Below are 17510 nucleotides of genomic sequence, written 5' to 3' on the forward strand. Positions count from 1 at the left end.
AACAAAACAGCCGGTTAAAACAACAAAATTTAATTTTTTGTGATTGAATTTAATAATATTCCCGGCAATAAAAATCCTTTGACTTATTCTAATTTCATTGCTTTATTCTTTAGTTAAATTTGCACTTTTCATGTTCTTAGTATTCGTTCCGACAATCCGTGAGCATATCAAAATATATATGTAAATATTATTTATATAATATTTATGTGTACTTATGTATTGTATAAAATGGTCTTTATAGTTAAGATAAGTCTGATTGCCGATTTCATGATATTTTGATGTTTCAATAGAGCAACGAAATGATTTCATTGACTAGGCTTGTTGCTTGTTTGATCAACATGTGTTCGGCATAGAATTTTTAATCGAAGGATACGAAATTAACAAATCCGTCGCTGCAGATAAGGATGTTATTAATTGTAAAGTTGTCTTTAGTATTTGTTAGTTAGTTAAGATTATAACGCTTCTTTTGACAATTCCCATTCAAATTTAATAGCTCTCAACTTCAATATTCGATAGTCTTTTAATCTTGTTTTGTAGACGTCGATGGTCGCGGCTCCCTGGGCTGTGTTTTCCGATAGTAACGATAGCCGTGGTATATGCAGGCCCAGATCAGCATGTAAATGAAGCCAAAGTAGTTGACGGCACTATAGACCGTAATCCAGCGCTCGTATTTGAGGAACACAAACGACGTGAGACACCAGCCCATGTAGACAATATTGTAGGACTTGAGGCAAAAGAAGTAAAGGATCGAATAGATCTTGGAGTTATTAAGCGTCTCGCCGTATTTGGGCAAGACTTGTTTGGTATAAACACTTTCAATCTAAAGAAGAAAAAGTAGATTAATTACAATGCAGTATTTTAAAAATCTGATTTGGTCTACTCACCTGCTTTTCTGTGCTGACAATCATGTACTCCATAAGGAAGGCCATGTAGTATCCACTGTGATAGCCATGCCAGATGGCCAAGAAGCCCAATGCAGCGCCATAGCTGATATTGCGATTGTTGAGAAACTTGAGACGCTTGAACACATAGTGCGCCACCCATTGATTCGTGTTCACATTGAAACTCTGGACATAATGCTGCATTGTGTTACCCGACTCCAGCAACTTCAGCTTCACATTGCTGCAGCCCGTCCAATCCGCATTGCCCAGCTCATCGAGGCCCTTGTAGGTGAAGCCGAGGTACATAAGAGCGCCCTCGGCAAACAACCAACACGAGATGTATTTGTACAGCGAGAACTTGGCCCAGAAGCCCAAGAAATAGATGCGTTTGATAAACGATTGCGCTGCAAACTCCGGTGACAGGAAATAACCATCAGGCAAATACGTTAAACCCGCCTGACAGACTGCCAAATAAAGCACACCAGCACCCAGACGCTTTAATCCCGCCTCTTTGTAGCCATCATACTGACGGAACTCGCCATTCGTAAAGCTCTGATAGCGTCGATAGGGAAACTGCGGTCCGACCAGAAAACTGCTTGGAAAGTACGCGAAGGCCAGTAGCTCAAGAAAATTGGGCGGATCTCGCAGCGCTGTCTCTTTCTGGTCCTTAGACAGTTCCTCTTCTTTACGCAAGCCATCGGAGATATCGAAGCCAAAGCCAATCATGCGCAGCGTCAATATGCAATGCGGCATCGTCCACAGTATATCATATTCATTGCTGGCTGTGTAATAGTATCCCAGCAGCAAATAACTCATGTGGAATACAAAGTTGATGATCAGTAGCAAAAGTGGCTTAGAACGCAAAGCGGTGACCAGGGCGAAGGTAACGCTGATGGCAAGGAGGGAGTGATATGTGTCGGTACCATAGTTGTAGTAGCATAAACCCATGCCACTCAGAGCAAAGTACAAATGTTGGACTGTCTTTGGCTTGTCAGCGACATATTTGTGATAGGCGGCAGCAATTGGGTAGCCTAAAAAATAATTTATATGTAAAAATGTGCTGATTATTCATGTCTGATTAACTTACCTGCCAGCAGTGTTAGGAGCAGTCGAAATGCTTCCGGGGGAACGCCAAGTTTGCTAGCCACAAAGCCCGCCAAGTCCACCATGATGTTGAAATACTGAGGAGAGAGTGAGAGGGAAGCCTTATCAGTGATGACGCTGGTTCAATGAGCGCTTATCATTTGCATATAAATTGTATTAGAAAGAGTATACGAGCAAGGCGATGTGGGTCAAAATAATTAATCTCTGTTGCTCTACTAAAACAACATCATTATTACGCATTTAGCTTTGAAGATGAGCAAGCAACTCTTTCAAAACACATGCATTCATTCAAAAGGTCATGACGAAATTTGCCACCTGTCACAGGTGAGCTTAATACTTAAGTTGTATTGATTGAGTAGGACACACAGATAATACATATACTATATATTCACATATTTTTTTGGGTTTGTTTGGAACTCCTTTGAACTCGTTACCTAATTTTTCGAATTATTGCAATTTGAGTATTGATACAAGTTTGAAATGGCAGGATTTGTAATGCATTAAATTAGAATTTCTTTTTTTTTTAATTTTTGTATAAAATCAACCAATTTAATGACTGAGTTTCAACCGAGTTGTAGCACTTCACATAATTTATATATTCAACTTATAAAAAGTTGCTATGGCAAAATGGGATTGAATAAAAAGCAAACACACGCCGTTACGTTATGACTACACAGCTGTTTGTCGATAAAAATAAAATAAAACGCAAATGACTGTACGATACAAGTTCGATAACACGATTGGGGTTCGGTTCATTGCGGTTATCGTATAAGTACGCAGTGCGTTCTACGCACTGAAGTAATGGCGGAGCGGCTATAAACCGAAATTAATCTACTTACCTTTTATACAAATTATATTATTTTAACTTAAGCACTTTATTATTAGTTTATATTATTTTTGTAATTTTTTGAAATGTGTGTGGTGTCATCACAGCACAGATGGCTGAGTCCAAAGAGCAGACGGTATGAACTAGATCATAAGCGAACTATATGACTCGATTAATAAACACAAATTTAACAACAATTGTTATTACATATTTCGCTTAATTTTTTAATTAAATCTAAAAACGAGTCAGTCAATTAAGCATTGTATGGCATAGAGGGCAACTCTAAAACATTATTCACGCATAACAACAAAGACAAACAGCTGTTTTCTCTTTTCGGTATTAAATTGATCTTTGGTTTACGTGTCACTTGCATCAAATAAGAAACTTGTACTTCGTTCTCAGGATTGCAGCGAAATTCCGGCAAAACTGGCTCACAACAGCAGTAGCATGCGGCGCAACAATTATCCCTACCAGCCGCTCAATCAACAGCCAGCAGCGCCAAGTGGACACGATGCCTTGGAAGCGGAAAACGAACGAGCTGCTGAGGAGCTGCAACAGAAGATTGGCGCCCTGAAGTCGCTGACCATTGATATTGGGAATGAGGTACGGTATCAGGATAAACTGTTGCGCGGCATTGACGATGACATGGATCGTACCGGCGGTTTCCTCGGCAACACAATGACGCGAGTAGTGCGTCTGGCCAAACAGGGTGGGGGATCCAAGCAAATGTGTTACATGTTCCTCTTTGTGCTCTTTGTGTTTGTGCTGCTCTGGCTGACGCTGAAGTTTAAATAGTGTTTGATTCAAATATACATATATCTATATTATATTTCTATACGAATTCTCTGTCGTCCATTCAAGAGTTCCTTGCGAATTTTCTACCAATGCTTAAGATATACAAATATGTTTAAATATCCTTAATACTGGTTATCTTAAGTTTGAAACCAGTGCTTAATGAAGTCGAGAACCAGACGCGTTTTAAACTATATGTTGAGATATATCTATAAATGTTTATTAATAGAATGGTCCAGCTTGAGTTGATCTTAAATCGAAGAATATACAATTATAATATTCTACAATTCTACACTGCGAACCTTTAGTAGACTAACTTTTAGACAATACATAGTACTATGTATTTAAGATACTTACAAATTGCATATTCTGTATATATAGTGAGAGTACAAAATAACACACATTAAGGTAGACGAGGGGATCTAGTTTTGGTGGGGATTGGGCCTATATGCTTTGGACTTAGGTAGTAATGATTATGATAACACGCCGTCGCATTGAAGATTTCCGTGTTTCGGTTTTGATTGTTTCATTTTGTTGTGGTTTTGGTTTACGACGCCAGCGCGGACATTATTGCGATGCCAGGCAAACGCTATGCATGAAATGTTTTCAACTTTTTACTCCGTCTGCTGAAATCTGATTGTTCCAGAGCATCCTCCACATCACTAAGGTCATCACCACTCAAGTATTCCGATCCATTCGAGGGGTTCCCTTCTAGTCGTCGTACTGTAAAAGAAATGGTAATTTAAATATTTCTTTTACTAAGAGAAACTTATTGGAAATTTACTCTGTTCATCGAGGATACTGTTCTGTTTCTTAATGTCCTCGATGTCCTTTTGATTTTCACTTATCTTCCGCCTTAACGTTTGTATGCATTCGGTGGTCTTCTTAAGAATCTGCGCTCTGCTGGCCTGAAATGAAAATAACGATCATTAGTACAAATGCCAAGACTAAGTTTAAACATAGAACAAGTATTTGAATTCTATAATTTAATGTGCTTTTAGTGCTATAGCTTTAATGCACATACAACATTCTGTTACAATTTCAATTCAACATATTTGTTATAATTTAGCTAAAAGTTGACACTCTGATTATAGCTCCAAATGTATCTTAATTTTCAACTCACCTTTTCGCCCTTTAACGTTGGCACTGCTTCACGAAGATTGGTAAAACTCTCCTTGATGTGATCACGTCTTCTTCTTTCCAAAGCATTGTGATGCGCTCGTTTTTCGGCCTTGAAAAAAACGCAAACAAAAACAAACACATGAGTTGACTGCGCAGCTACAACAACAACAACAATAGTACGAGAAACGTGCGTGTGTTTGTAAACAAAGACCATGCGCGAGACTTGTGTTGTTGTTTGTATACTATTTTGCCTACCTGCGAAAAATTTGCGGTGCTCGTGTGGCGCGAGGAGCCAAGACCGTTATCGGAATCCACATCATCCTGTAAAATTAAGAATTGGACATAATATTCTATGTATGTGACGTCACAAGATGCTTATATCGGGGGCATTTTGCTTACGTCACTCTCAATGTCAATATCTCTGTCGTCATCGCTCATGCTCATGTTGGCGCTGCGTTTTTGTCACTGCTGCACTTAAATTTCAACAAAAAGGTTTGTTTATAACGCGTTTTTGATGCGAATCTTTGCAAGTTATTTATAGAGTCGTCTCGATGTTTGCGTCTTATTTATTTTGTTTGCCAGCGCACGTTTTGGATATGCGAAAGTGTGACGGCATGCTGGATAGCCACAAAATACCAAAACTGAAATACGCGGTATATTATAAAGCATTGTAACGAATTTAAACATTTCAATATGATTTATTCCCAATAACTGTATAAAGTTTTAAGCAAACATTATATATTCCACTAATTTGTATTATATTTACTTATTATTTACAAGATGTGTGTTGAATTAAAAATAATTTTGAATTTTAAAGACATTTCGTTGTTCAATCATGTATTCCTCGAGGTTTTTGTTTAATTCTATAGAAAATGGTTAATGATTGTGTATATTTGACTAACGTACGCTAGATTAATTCTAATTTTACGATTAACATTCATTTCTTTAAGTTTTGCAATGTATCCCGTATATTCAAGTTGTCAACGGTAAACTTATTTTAAGTCTTATGTGCTAATTTGATTTGACATATTTTGTTTTAATAATAATCATTGAGCAAGTCATTTGACTTTAGGTTGCCAAAACACAATATAAATTAGTTGAACTAAATTTTTAAATTATACTTCTGCAATTTCCACATATATTTTAATGTCTTCAAATTGATGAACCATCATTGGTTCATATGAACTAGTTCCAAACGCAAAGAGAATGCAAACAGAAATAAAAACAAAAGCGCGTGTTGCATTGTTTTGCTCCTTTCATTTGTTTCTTATTTAGTTTTCGTTTAAAAAATAACAAAATTCCGCCTGTTTTTTTGATGGCTTTTCCCACATCCAGCGCCCAACAAGCCGAAACGAACCGAAAAATCCTTGAGGAAATACAGACAAAAAAGCAACTTCTCATTGGATTGGGAAACACAACAAATCAGGTGCGTCTAAAGTTTAATAGAGAATATAGCGTTAACTAATTATTTGTGGAATTCATATAGATGCCCGCACCGCAGCTGCTTGGCCAGACAGTGACAGTGAGTGCTGATTTTCCACAGACGGTGGGCGTGGCAACCAATGCCGGAGGCGCTATCGGCGCGCCACGATCTGCATTTAATCCAACGAGCTCTACAACTTTGGGATTCTTTGTACCACAAGATTCGTATTTTGGAAATAGTTTCATACCCGTGCTGCCGCGTCTGGAGCCACTGCCGACGACGCCCACAACGCCCACGACGCCAGCGCCCAGCGCCAAGTAATCCGAATTCCATCCAATCCATTTAGTTCACCTCCGCATCCAAAAATATGGCACGTCTCAAGCTCAAGAAACTCGAGGAGTATCTGCAGTGTGTGGATGGCTTTGAGAAGCCTAAGATCTTGCTGGAACAATATCCAACGCCTCCCCACATTGCTGCCTGCATGGTGCATCACATTCAAGCGCAACACGAGGACATCGAGGGCAACTTGGTGGCTGATCTTGGCTGTGGCTGTGGCATGCTAAGCATTGCTGCCACAATGCTGGGCGCTCAGCTCACTGTTGGCTTCGAGTTGGATGATGCAGCTGTCGACACTTTTCGCCAGAATGTGCTGGAGATGGAGCTGCCCAATGTGGACTGTGTGCGAGCGAATGTATTGCAGTTGCCGGGCAGCAAGTGGGACAATGCCTTCGATACTGTTGTAATGAATCCGCCCTTTGGCACCAAGCACAATGCCGGCATGGATATGCGATTCCTAGAGGTGGGCACGCGACTGGCCACGGGAGCTGTTTACTCACTGCACAAGACTTCAACGCGGTAAGTGAAATGAATTGGAGTCTTCTATTTCTCTAAAAAATTAGCGAGGGTAATATAGAAGTCTCTTAAATCCTTCTAATGATTCGTCCGGCTATGTCTTGGAGATGGGGAGAGGGTCAGCTGCCAAAATTGATGTGATTACTTCTATGAACCCAATGTATACCAAATCACAGCCTTCAGATCACCATAAATTCGAAAAAATAAATAAATCAGTCTGTTATTTGAAAAGTGTTCAATTATAGAATATCAAATAGGTACCAATGTACGTTCAGATAATTCCTGACAGTCCTGTTTCTTCCTAGTATTCATGTCATGATTTGAAAATAAAATTCTATAAACGAAAATGGTCGGATTGCAATAGCTATATTATTCAATTTTGTAAAAGTTTCTGAAAGTATTTTTGCGATGAAATAAACTTTATCAACGAAATATTTAATAGACTGTTATCTTAACTTTAACCCTTTATTTTGAGTGTGTAAAGTGTACTTTTAATCTTTTTTTTTAAACAGTGTTTTATCTTTGCTGTCCATATTTATCAGCGTCTTTAAGATGGGTTTTAAAGTTTTGTTTATAATCAGATAAGCTTAATGAATCAACAATTTTATGGCTGCAATATATTATTAATTTTATCAGTAAGAGCTTCAACATTCAGCTGATATGATATTGAGTTCGCTTGTTCTCTCTCTTGATTAAACAAATCTTTCCTATCTTTATTTGTACACATCTCTTAAAACACTTTCCAGTGCCTATATCCAGAAAAAGTGCAAGGAGTGGGGCGCCAAGGGCAACGTGGTCGCTGAACTGCGCTATAATATCGATGCCAGCTACAAATTTCACAAGCAGAAATCAAAGGATATTGAGGTGGACTTTTGGCGCTTGGATGTTACGGAGAGCAATTAGCTCTAAAGAAATTAGTTAAGCAAATTAATACTGAAATAACGTTAGCATTTTTTGAAAGAATTTTTAATACATAATACAAATTAACACGACGCAATTAACCCAACAAAACCAAACTCAATTACTCCACATTAAAGACAACGCCTTGAGCACATGCCAATTCCCCAGAATGATTCAGTGTGATGGTCGCTCGCTTGCAGTACTGTTTCCAGGCATCCGAACCAGATTCGCGACCACCTCCGGTGGCCTTTTCACCGCCAAAGGCGCCGCCAATTTCAGCACCGTTTGTCGTCGTATTGATGTTCACGATGCCACAATCGGAGCCCTGGGCACCAATCCATTTGAATGCCTGTGTCATGTTCTCGGTGAAGAGGGCCGAGGACAAGCCCTGTTCGACCTCATTGTTCCAGGCGATGGCCTCGTTGACGCTGCGCGCCTTCAGGACATAGACGATAGGTGCAAATGTCTCGCGATGCACAACGCTGGCATCGTGCGCCAGTCCCGTGATGATGGTGGGCTCCACATAGTGGCCAGGACGCTGCACAACACGTCCGCCAAAAGCCACCTTGCCGCCCAACAGTTTGGCCTCATCAATGGTTGCCTTGTAGCTGTCCACGTTCTGCTTCGAGTGCACGGGTCCCACCAGTGTGTCCACCTCCAGTTGGTGGCCAATGCGCGGCAATAGCTGTGCATACTTCTCCGTTAATGCTTCCACGAAGCTGTCGTGCAGCTTCTCGTGCACAATGATGCGACGCGTGGTCGTGCAACGTTGTCCACTGGTGCCAATGCAGCCAAAGAGCGCCGCATCCAAAGCCATCTTCACGTTGGCCGATTCATCAATGATCAGCGCATTGTTGCCACCCAGCTCGAGGATGACTTTGCCAAAGCGACGCTGCACCTCGACGCCGACATCGCGACCAGTCTGACAGCTGCCCGTGAAGCTGACGAGATTGACACGCTTGTCGGCCACCAGCGCAGCACCCACATCGGTGCCACCTTGGCAGAGACTTACGATAGGAGGCAGATTGTTGCGACGCAGCACCTCGGCCACAATCTTGGTGGTGGCCACCGAGACGAGCGGTGTACTCGGCGCTCCCTTCCACAGCACTGTGTTGCCGGTGGTCAATGCGATGGCTGCGTTCCAGCCGAACACAGCATTGGGAAAGTTGTAGGCAGAGATGACGCCAACGAGTCCGAGTGGACGCCACGCCTCGAGGATGGTGTGTTGGGCACGCTCAGAATTGATCAGCTGGCCGGCATAGATGCGAGACAAGCCCACAGCGTAGTCACAGATGTCGATGAATTCTTGTACCTCACCCTGACCCTCGCTGTAGATCTTGCCCACCTCGAGGGAGACGAGTTTGCCCAGTGGCTCTTTGTATTTGCGCAGCTCGTCGCCAATTTGACGCACAATCTCGCCACGCACGGGCGCCGGCACCTGACGCCAATGCTTGTAGGCCTCGACGGTCCAGCCGACGGCATTGTGCAGCTCCTGCACATTGCCCTGACGCACTGTGGCAATGGCTTGGCCAGTACCTGGATCGTAGCTGGTGATGCTCTGTCCACGGCCCTGCCACTGGCCAGCAAAAACGCCGGGATTGTCGCGTTCGAGTCCGAGATCCTTGAGGAAACTGTACTCGGGCTGATCGATGAGGTAGCTGGCGCTGCGCTGTTGTTGCTGCAACATGCCACGCTGCAAGGGCAGCCGCCTGGTCAAGTGTCTCAAGTGCGCGATCATGCTGTGCGACAAGTGAGAAAAAATATGGTTTACTGATATGGCTGATAAGCGTCAGGCGACACCATATCGCCTCGATAAGCGTACAAAATTATTTTGTACTGGAAAATTATTTGAGGCTGCTTTTGATTATCAGTGCATCATGCTGCTCGACAGTACAAATAAAAGTCAACACTCACTTTACTTTTGTTGTCCACTTAAGTTCTCAGTTCACGTTTTGACGTTCTGCTCCTCACGCCGCTCGATTGTCAACTGAGTTCCCTCTGTGAAAACGATCCCACTCCAGACCTGGCTGCAGCTCCGACAACGGCTTATCGCGTGTCACCAGCGAGAGCGAGAGCGACAGTGAGAAGAGAGCGAAAGTCGCAGATTATCAGGGGGTCTCTATAGTGTGGCATATGTGACTGACAGCAGATCGCAAGTTAGCCTAATTGCTCATTGGTCAAGTTGCAAACAATAAGCTATTGTTATTTTGGCTCTTATCTTTAGTAAACATATTAATTAAAATGCTGACCATATCAGTTTCTCCTTTTGTTTGTACCTAACTGATTTATAGTAGAGAATTATATAGTATGCATCATTATTATTAGCAGACAAGGTGCGACTCTCTTTGAGGCGTCTTATCTGCATTTTTTGTGGAATTAGAACTTTGTGCAACAGTGAGTCGGCGATTAATGTTGATTAGCTTTTGCCGGTAAACAATGTCAGCTCGTTGTTGTGGTTATTTGGTATTTATAGCAAGACACGCCCTCTTTAAGCGAAATTTGCACAGAACTCTATAAAAGAGCAGTCGTAAATCGGCTTTCTAAAAGACTTCACTTAGTATTATACTGTTGATAAGATGCCTGAAAAACAATCGAAATTTGTTTATTGTATATGTACTTTTAAGTGCTTACTACACTAATTTATAAGTGCTAGACTTGTTCTGTTACTAAGTTCCTTTTGTGATAAATAAATAATAATAACAACAATCACAAAACAAGATTAATTAAAACTATTCGGAAAACTACAGTCAAGATTTGTCTGTCATAGACCCTTCACTCTTTAATAAACTTCTTAGAATCTTGTATTCTCAAATTTCTAATTAATAAATGTTAATAACAGCTTAGTCCACTTAGCACAATACTATAAATTTAAATAATAGGGTCAAAGATGTCTCTTTACGCCTGTTACTTATATTTATTTTTCGCAAATTTAATAAACATTTTTAAAGTTTTTTTTGTAAGTATAGAGTCTAAAAATAGTTTTATAAAAATAGTTTACTAATTTAAACTCTTTATGTAAAAATAAGTATAAAAACTTTTAAATCAACATGAATTTATAATAATATTATCAGCACTTGTTTGCTTTGATGTTACATTTCTTATTTAGCTTGGATTAAAATACTTTCTAATTTCCTAATTAAAATGTACTTAAAAGGATTAAAGTCCACAATAGCTAGAACTCTAGTTAAAAATACATGGTGCGTTCCAAAGTAAACAGGACTTTTTTGAATCTAGCGCCCTCTGGTGGCGCCATATTTATGTCAACTGTTGCGTTAGAATCTGCTATCCTTTATCGACTTCCAGTAAAAATTTCATGACATTTCATCTATTGGAAGTGAAGTTATTGCCTTTTAAGTGTCAGTATGTTTTTGTCATCGGTGCGAGAATGAGCTTCGAACAAAAAACCCAACACTAAATTTTGTTTTAAAACTTTTACCGAAACGTTTCAATTGATGAAACAAGTTTATGGCGATGGTTGCCTATCCCGTAGCAGAGTGCACGAGTGGTTTCAACGTTTTAAAAGTGATCGTGTGGACATAAATGACGATGAACATGTGGGCCAACCAAAATCCGTGATCACAGAAAATTCCATCGAAACTGTGCGTGAATTCATAAAAAAATCAGACGAAATCATCATTGAAATTAATGGAAATAGAATTAAACATCTCCAAAACATCGGTTTATCGCATTTTGGCCGAACATTTGGGTGTGTGCACGGTTTGTTCCGCAGAAATTGACTGACGTCCAAAAATTGCTCAGAATTAAACATTCGAAGGACCGACTATTTGACCAAAAATCACATTTTAACCATCAACCACTCCCCGTATTCACCTGATATTGCACCGTGCGACTTCTACCTTTTCGGGAAAATGCATTTGCCGATGAAAGGAAAGCGTTATGCAGACGTCGTGGCCATTCAAAAGGCTTGCACCGGCATACTGGAGGTCATACCGGGCAACGAGCTAAAACACTCGTTCGACTTGTTTTTGGACCGTGCAAAAAGCTGTATTAAAGCAGAAGGAGACTATTTTGAATAATATAAATTGATTTTGCCGAAAAAGCTATTTGTTCTGTCTTTTTGTTAAAAGTCCTGTTTACTTTGGAACGCACCTTGTAAATTAGTTTCTTAATGAAGTGCACTGCAAATAAAGGAAAAAAAATGTTAATATTAAATATACATACATTGTACATTATTGTTTTCATTTATTCATTTCATTCCAAACATTTATTTTGTAACTTATTTAAAATCGGGCAAAATATAAAAAGTAATTTTTGTTTGTTCAGCTTACCTATTAAATTTTTGAAGCCTTACCGTGATCTCATTTTGTTCACCTTTTTAAACAGCTCAACTAATGTGTTGAGCTCGTTGTCCTGGCAACAATGAAAGTGCCTTCACTGTTTGGCTTGTCTGTTTGCTCGATGGCTAATTTGGAGCAAATCAGTTTTGCAGTTGGCGCTGAAAGGATTAGCTGAAGAAACAATGGAGGTGCTCGAGGAAGGCAATTTAATGGACCGTGTGCCCATTTTGCTGCAGCGCGATTTGGAGTTTTATCAGGTGCAGCTGCCATTCTCTGTGCTCCTTTCTTTTCTCCTCTTTCGCTCTTTCTTTATTGTGTTGCTTAAAAAAGAATAACCGCAATGCGAGTGAAAGCACTTTGAAGTGAAAAACTCGTTAACACATTGTTTTTTGCCCTCTGTTCACACTCCACACACACTTCGATTGGGAACCGTGAACCATGTGGAATAGACGCATCAACGAGTCCTACAGGAGCCCATTTGTCCAGGTGTTGTGGGCGGCAAACTGGACTTTCCACGCTATGCATCGTTTGCCTCAATTAAATTGATCCGTTGGTAGGCAATGAATACGCTCTCTGTGCCCCCAAAAGGCCAAGTTCTTATTGCTCTCTCTCCTTGACTCAGGTGGGAGGACGAATACTTTGCATCGTATCGAAAGCACTCGGGTCTGCTGCATACCGAGAAGGAGCTCAACGAGGGCGATTTTGCAAGTCAACAGCTGTAGTTCTTAATCTTCTATCAGCTAAAAGTTTTTTTTGCAGGGCAGCGTCACAGTGAAAACCTCGGATCCAGATAAGTTTGTCAGTCTGGTGACCAAGTCAGCAGATTTGCTTTTGGAGCACATTCATCGTCTCTCGCAAGAGTCATTGGATCATGCTGATCTCTCGGTACTTACGGCTACAATTGGAGCTGCTGCACTCGTGAAGAATTCGCTGAGTGTTTACATGCAGGCGGCCACCACAACGATTTGTCCGCCGAAGGGAGATGAGAAAGGAGGCGCCTTGAAGCTTAGCTTCAAGCAGTATTCCCAGATGTCAGAGGCTTTGGCTGAACGTCTTCTGGATCTGCATTGTCGCCTGCTGTTGCTGTACATCATTCAGGATGCCGACTGTCTACACTGGGAGGACACAGAACCATTCTTTGAATCGGAACGTGGCTCGTACACGGTGCAAATGTGGTGGCATTATATGCGTGGCACCAAGGCTGATCTTTGGAATTCGGTGCCTCCGAAAATGGCACAAAAGATCTTTGCTGGAATGTTGAATGAGACGCTGAGTGTGCTAACTGTGCGATACACTCAAATCGTTACTAGTGTGGCCAGAGCTCAGCTGCATCTAGTGGACATCTGCAACATGCTGCTGTGCATCGCTGAATTGCTGCCCCATATCTGTGAGAGCGGTGAGGCCTATGTGGGTCTCCAGTTAAGCAACCAGAGCGTCATCGTGAGAGACATCCATGCGAAGTGTAGGGAACTCTTCTACTGCCTTCTGCTGCGAGGAGCGCCCTTGGGGGTGCTCTCCAAGGTGAGTAGATGAATTGATATGAAGAAATCATCAAAGAAATTTCTTCTTCAGAAGGAAGTTCCATAAATGAGCAATAATTTAAGTACAATTGTCATTTGTTCTCTTCTATGACGTTGAACTAATATCTATCGAATTAACAGCTGTTGTTCCTAGCTAAAACTTTTTCTGCAAGAAATAGTTCCTGCTATACATACTATATATTGTTTTTGTTGTGTGTGTGTGAAGTATGAAGTTCAGTAATTTCAACAAATTATAAATATACTGTAAATTTGTTCTTCGCAGGTCTTTCGCAAAGGTTTGGACAACATGGAAATGTTTAGCTCGCGGCATGGTTTACCAAGTGCCTGGATTATTTTCGCCTTGCCGCGCTACTTTCCAAAGGAGCAATCCTGCCAGTGGGTCACTGAGTTCGCAGATCTAACCACTAACACAGCCATCTCACTGGACCTACGAGTGCTGTTGGCCTTTCCCGAGGCACATTGGTCCTATCTTCTGAAGATACTGCTGATGAGGGATGCTTATCTAACTGGGATTATCATGCGTCATTTGATGCGCCACTTACCATCTTCAGAGAACTTTAAGAATGTGGCAAAGCATTCGTTCACAAGCGCCGAAGGAGCTCCACTAAAGTGTGAAGCATTTTTGTGTCGTGGCGAATGCTTCAACGTCACCGAGTCCATAGCAGCTGACATAGGTTGGTAGATATGAATTCGAAGTTTATTCTCTGATCTAACAACTATTAATCCTCAATAGATCCCGTGGGACAGTCGAACTATCAGATAGTGCTATCTTTAACATATTTAGTTGTGGCTGTGGGCAAGGCCGTTGACATCAAGTCTTGCCTGATCAAAACGCTCGAAGAGCACGCCGTCAGTGGCTGGAGCGATTGCCTGGACAAGCGTCAGGTGTGGAATCAAAAGCGTACTCCTTGGCTGGAGGCAATCATGCATTTTGTTTACCCTGTGTTGGACTGTGTTGTGGAGATGCTGATTAATGCCGTGGAAAATGGCGCCAGCATGTATCAGGCTATGTCCTTAGCATTGACTTGTGTCTCCGAGATATGGGATTGCATGCCTGAAGGACTCTACAAGATAACAGCACTGTTGCAGGACATTATACCTGTCTCAACTCGTCCGCTAGGCGACTCAGTGCTGCTGCAAGTTGTATTTGCAGCACTCTACACGGAGCTCATAAAGACGGCCGAGTTGCAGGAGCAGGGTAAGTTTGATGTTGTATTTTAAATTATTGTATTTTCAGGGTTGGCGTATATTATGTTACAAGAGTAATGTAGTTTAATAGCAGCTGAAAGTGGGAAGAGTCCAAAAGTGAAACGATTGAACAAAGTTTTGTCTGTTTATCTTGATTTCAAAGTGTATAAGAGCAATAGCTATCAAAATTCGCTACAATATTATTTAAGTGAACGCTGTTGAAGTGTGTTTTAGAGCTTCGATACTTCGCCTTCCGCCTCTCAAATCAAACACTGTTTAGACCCGCCTCCCATAAGGTAGAAGGGTATTATAACTTTGTGCCTGCAGAAAATGCATGTAACAAGCAGAAGGAGGCGTATCTGAATAAAGTATAGATATTCTTGATCAACGTCTGTCATCTGTCCATCCGTCAGTATAAACACCGAGACCTCAGAGACTATAAAAGATAGCTATATATTTTCTTCTTATGTTTGCACGCGAATCAAGTTTGTTTGCCATGTCCACGGAAGTCGTGCACACTCGACTGTATCTTTCTTATTTGCTGACGTATAAAATTCAATAACCAAATATAATATAGCTATTGAATAGAATATTTCGGACTATTTTTAATTTAAAACTATTAATATTAAGTAGCCGTCTTGATCATGCTTATTAGCCATCGGCAAAAAGATTGCCGACAACAAATTCATTGCATACTTTCAGGCGCCAAAAATGTGTTTTGAATCCAACGACGACTAAAAGTGGCATCGCTTGTGTTGCATTAATCACACTAACTATTCCATCTTTTCTTCTTATAGGGTATTTAATAGTTAAGCATTTTATATTTCAACTTGTATTTTGTTATTTACTTCTTGGCAGCCAAAAACGAGGACAAGGCTGCTGTCTGCTACTCGCTGTCGGAGGCCATTTGCTCCATAGACGAGGACGACAAGCACACGGACCAGATCGAGTTGTTCCTCAAGCAGGCCAAGGAGAGCATCAACCTGGACACAGATTTCGGTGGCAGCTGCACTCGCGGAGCCGGTGGCATGAGTGCCGTGAGCACAGTTAAAATCGATGACCTCGCGCTGACCAACGCCGAATCGGAGCGCCTAAGTCACAGTCCACCGGCCAACTATGCCATGGAACTAGATGTGGGCATTGCTGATTATATAGCCGAGGTGCTGGCCAGTGATGTGTTAACCACTAACATAGGCAAACAGGCACTGAAAGTGCTCTACAATTATCTCAAGTTCAACAAGGATTGGCTGCTGGAGCAACTTGGAACGGGGGACAATGAGCCGAGTCCTTTTCAAGGAGTGCTGGGCCAGAACATCAAGGAGGCAAAGACATCGGTGCTGAAGTCAATGTTCTTCATTGGGCATACACCATTCGATCAGCTGCTGACGGGTTCGCTGAAGATCGACTATGTGAGCTGGTTGCAAATGCCGCTTTCGTTGAATCCCGAGCGCACTTGGTTGCATCTGACGCGTCGCTGTGACTTTCAGGAGGATGCAAAATTGGCGCTACCCGAGGTGGCAATGGTGGCGGGCATTAGTAAGATTATGAAGCGTCGCAAGGAATTTGCCAAATGAGGCGCCCTTTGGCATCATTAGCATTGCGCATACGCCGCGTTGCCGCCGTCCCACATTAAAGATGTCATTAATGGCGCATAATGCAAACGTATAATAAGCTTCTTCTCCGTTGTCGTAGACCCAAATGAGAGATGTGCAAAAGATGTAGACAAACCTGAAGCAGGCTAAAAAAATATTTACTTCTCAGCTTGTGCTCCTGTGTTTAATGTTTGGAATCGGGGCGGGGGAACTGCGAGTTTTCAGCTGGAGTTGGGGAGGTGTGAAAAGTCCAGGGGGCGGCTGGCGACGGTATTGTCAGTGCCGAAAATGTTTTTGTCCACACTCTGCGTAGATGGCGCAATTGTCAACGACTCCCCTCGTTCTCTCGCGGTGGCCACGCAATGTGCCAGTTATGAAAATTACTGAAACGACGCCAACAAACATACAAAGTGATGAACAGGGCAGGCGAAGTCGTAGTCAGAGGGATTGAGCCACAGCCACAGGATAAGGGCAAGCAGCTGAAGCTGAAGCTGAAGCATAGAAAACATACCAGCAGCAAAAGTAGCAGCAGCAACAACACACAGGACAACGTGACAAATAAAAGCGAACTACCAATCAAATTGAAGGTCGGCGTTCCAGACTTGCTCAATGCCTTATTTAGCAAGTGAAATCAAAAGTTCGATAGTGTAGGAATGAGAAAGCTTGAGAAATGCAAATTAGTTAATTTATAAAGTGTTGAATTTATAAAGTGTTCAACTAGTCTATTAATAATGTGATTAAACTAATAGCGAAATGTGGAAAGCAATCTTTGGCAATGCTAATTAAATAAATAAATTAGGATTAGTAAAGTCTAAGACTACTAATGTATGTCGAAAGTAATCTTTGGCAATGCTAATTAAATAAATAAATTCAGATTAGCAAAGTCTAAGACTACTATGTGTTAGAAATTCAATTTCAATATTTAATATTTATTGCAAAATTCGCAAATTATTTTCCTAGATTATAAATAATTGAAAGTTATCTCATATAT

General features: G+C 41.4%; 7 protein-coding genes across 11 annotated transcripts; 4 read left to right on the forward strand and 3 right to left on the reverse strand.

Moving 5' to 3' along the window:
- Nucleotides 1–198: 198 nt before the first annotated feature.
- LOC133845831 (lysophospholipid acyltransferase 5) lies at nt 199–4042 on the reverse strand. 2 transcript variants are annotated; one of them, XM_062280407.1, is made up of 4 exons: nt 3961–4042; nt 1969–2062; nt 885–1912; nt 199–820 (listed from the first exon to the last, which is right to left on the reverse strand). In XM_062280407.1, the coding sequence occupies exons 1-4, from the start codon at nt 3967–3969 to the stop codon at nt 521–523; spliced, it is 1431 nt and encodes a 476-aa protein (XP_062136391.1). In that variant the 5' UTR covers nt 3970–4042; the 3' UTR covers nt 199–520. The 2 variants fall into 2 exon arrangements, with proteins under 2 accessions (XP_062136391.1, XP_062136392.1); XM_062280408.1 differs by lacking the exon at nt 3961–4042 and adding an exon at nt 2420–2653.
- Nucleotides 2949–3640, forward strand: LOC133845836 (BET1 homolog). The gene is made up of 2 exons (XM_062280413.1): nt 2949–3147; nt 3214–3640. Exon 2 carries the CDS (start codon nt 3259–3261, stop codon nt 3604–3606), a length of 348 nt encoding a protein of 115 aa, XP_062136397.1. The 5' UTR covers nt 2949–3147; nt 3214–3258; the 3' UTR covers nt 3607–3640.
- Nucleotides 3800–5364, reverse strand: LOC133845833 (protein max). 2 transcript variants are annotated; one of them, XR_009894823.1, is made up of 6 exons: nt 5125–5364; nt 4981–5046; nt 4727–4834; nt 4388–4511; nt 3961–4326; nt 3800–3905 (listed from the first exon to the last, which is right to left on the reverse strand). XR_009894823.1 is itself a non-coding variant. In XM_062280410.1 (5 exons), the coding sequence occupies exons 1-5, from the start codon at nt 5167–5169 to the stop codon at nt 4193–4195; spliced, it is 477 nt and encodes a 158-aa protein (XP_062136394.1). In that variant the 5' UTR covers nt 5170–5364; the 3' UTR covers nt 3800–4192. The 2 variants fall into 2 exon arrangements, 1 of the variants encoding a protein (XP_062136394.1); XM_062280410.1 differs by having other exon boundaries at nt 3800–4326.
- A 207-nt stretch (nt 5365–5571) lies between these two features.
- Nucleotides 5572–6469, forward strand: LOC133845834 (SOSS complex subunit C homolog). Of its 2 annotated transcripts, XM_062280411.1 has the most exons (3): nt 5572–5711; nt 6061–6151; nt 6212–6469. In XM_062280411.1, exons 1-3 carry the CDS (start codon nt 5683–5685, stop codon nt 6467–6469), a joined length of 378 nt encoding a protein of 125 aa, XP_062136395.1. In that variant the 5' UTR covers nt 5572–5682. The 2 variants fall into 2 exon arrangements, with proteins under 2 accessions (XP_062136395.1, XP_062136396.1); XM_062280412.1 differs by lacking the exon at nt 5572–5711 and having other exon boundaries at nt 5833–6151.
- A 46-nt stretch (nt 6470–6515) lies between these two features.
- LOC133845832 (rRNA N6-adenosine-methyltransferase Mettl5) lies at nt 6516–7948 on the forward strand. The gene is made up of 2 exons (XM_062280409.1): nt 6516–7003; nt 7747–7948. Exons 1-2 carry the CDS (start codon nt 6516–6518, stop codon nt 7901–7903), a joined length of 645 nt encoding a protein of 214 aa, XP_062136393.1. The 3' UTR covers nt 7904–7948.
- On the reverse strand, nt 7945–9963 carry LOC133845829 (putative aldehyde dehydrogenase family 7 member A1 homolog). Of its 2 annotated transcripts, none has more exons than XM_062280404.1 (2): nt 9815–9963; nt 7945–9639 (listed from the first exon to the last, which is right to left on the reverse strand). In XM_062280404.1, the coding sequence occupies exon 2, from the start codon at nt 9636–9638 to the stop codon at nt 8022–8024; it is 1617 nt and encodes a 538-aa protein (XP_062136388.1). In that variant the 5' UTR covers nt 9639; nt 9815–9963; the 3' UTR covers nt 7945–8021. The 2 variants fall into 2 exon arrangements, with proteins under 2 accessions (XP_062136388.1, XP_062136389.1); XM_062280405.1 differs by having other exon boundaries at nt 9811–9892.
- A 2356-nt stretch (nt 9964–12319) lies between these two features.
- On the forward strand, nt 12320–17169 carry LOC133845367 (uncharacterized). The gene is made up of 7 exons (XM_062279822.1): nt 12320–12455; nt 12648–12751; nt 12821–12902; nt 12958–13719; nt 14002–14413; nt 14473–14937; nt 15786–17169. Exons 1-7 carry the CDS (start codon nt 12381–12383, stop codon nt 16499–16501), a joined length of 2616 nt encoding a protein of 871 aa, XP_062135806.1. The 5' UTR covers nt 12320–12380; the 3' UTR covers nt 16502–17169.
- Nucleotides 17170–17510: the final 341 nt, after the last annotated feature.

Source organism: Drosophila sulfurigaster, chromosome 3 (assembly GCF_023558435.1).
Source record: "Drosophila sulfurigaster albostrigata strain 15112-1811.04 chromosome 3, ASM2355843v2, whole genome shotgun sequence".
Lineage (NCBI taxonomy): Eukaryota > Metazoa > Arthropoda > Insecta > Diptera > Drosophilidae > Drosophila > Drosophila sulfurigaster.

What these genes read in the sequence shown, in the direction of transcription:
- LOC133845832 (XM_062280409.1), top strand. Translation starts at nt 6,516, where the DNA reads ATGGCACGTCTCAAGCTCAAGAAACTCGAGGAGTATCTGCAGTGTGTG. An exon ending in CTGCACAAGACTTCAACGCG is followed by an intron (nt 7,004 to 7,746) that starts GTAAGTGAAATG and finishes AACACTTTCCAG; the next exon opens with TGCCTATATCCAGAAAAAGT.
- LOC133845367 (XM_062279822.1), top strand. Translation starts at nt 12,381, where the DNA reads ATGGAGGTGCTCGAGGAAGGCAATTTAATGGACCGTGTGCCCATTTTG. An exon ending in CCTTGGGGGTGCTCTCCAAG is followed by an intron (nt 13,720 to 14,001) that starts GTGAGTAGATGA and finishes TGTTCTTCGCAG; the next exon opens with GTCTTTCGCAAAGGTTTGGA. An exon ending in GTCCATAGCAGCTGACATAG is followed by an intron (nt 14,414 to 14,472) that starts GTTGGTAGATAT and finishes AATCCTCAATAG; the next exon opens with ATCCCGTGGGACAGTCGAAC.
- LOC133845831 (XM_062280407.1), bottom strand. An exon ending in GCTCCTAACACTGCTGGCAG is followed by an intron (nt 1,913 to 1,968) that starts GTAAGTTAATCA and finishes ATTATTTTTTAG; the next exon opens with GCTACCCAATTGCTGCCGCC. An exon ending in TTGTCAGCACAGAAAAGCAG is followed by an intron (nt 821 to 884) that starts GTGAGTAGACCA and finishes TTTCTTCTTTAG; the next exon opens with ATTGAAAGTGTTTATACCAA.
- LOC133845834 (XM_062280411.1), top strand. Translation starts at nt 5,683, where the DNA reads ATGTATCCCGTATATTCAAGTTGTCAACG. An exon ending in GTATATTCAAGTTGTCAACG is followed by an intron (nt 5,712 to 6,060) that starts GTAAACTTATTT and finishes TCCCACATCCAG; the next exon opens with CGCCCAACAAGCCGAAACGA. An exon ending in TGGGAAACACAACAAATCAG is followed by an intron (nt 6,152 to 6,211) that starts GTGCGTCTAAAG and finishes GAATTCATATAG; the next exon opens with ATGCCCGCACCGCAGCTGCT.
- LOC133845833 (XM_062280410.1), bottom strand. Translation starts at nt 5,169, where the DNA reads ATGAGCATGAGCGATGACGACAGAGATATTGACATTGAGAGTGAC. An exon ending in CAACGTTAAAGGGCGAAAAG is followed by an intron (nt 4,512 to 4,726) that starts GTGAGTTGAAAA and finishes TTTTCATTTCAG; the next exon opens with GCCAGCAGAGCGCAGATTCT. An exon ending in CAGTATCCTCGATGAACAGA is followed by an intron (nt 4,327 to 4,387) that starts GTAAATTTCCAA and finishes TTTCTTTTACAG; the next exon opens with TACGACGACTAGAAGGGAAC.
- LOC133845836 (XM_062280413.1), top strand. Translation starts at nt 3,259, where the DNA reads ATGCGGCGCAACAATTATCCCTACCAGCCGCTCAATCAACAGCCAGCA.
- LOC133845829 (XM_062280404.1), bottom strand. Translation starts at nt 9,638, where the DNA reads ATGATCGCGCACTTGAGACACTTGACCAGGCGGCTGCCCTTGCAGCGT.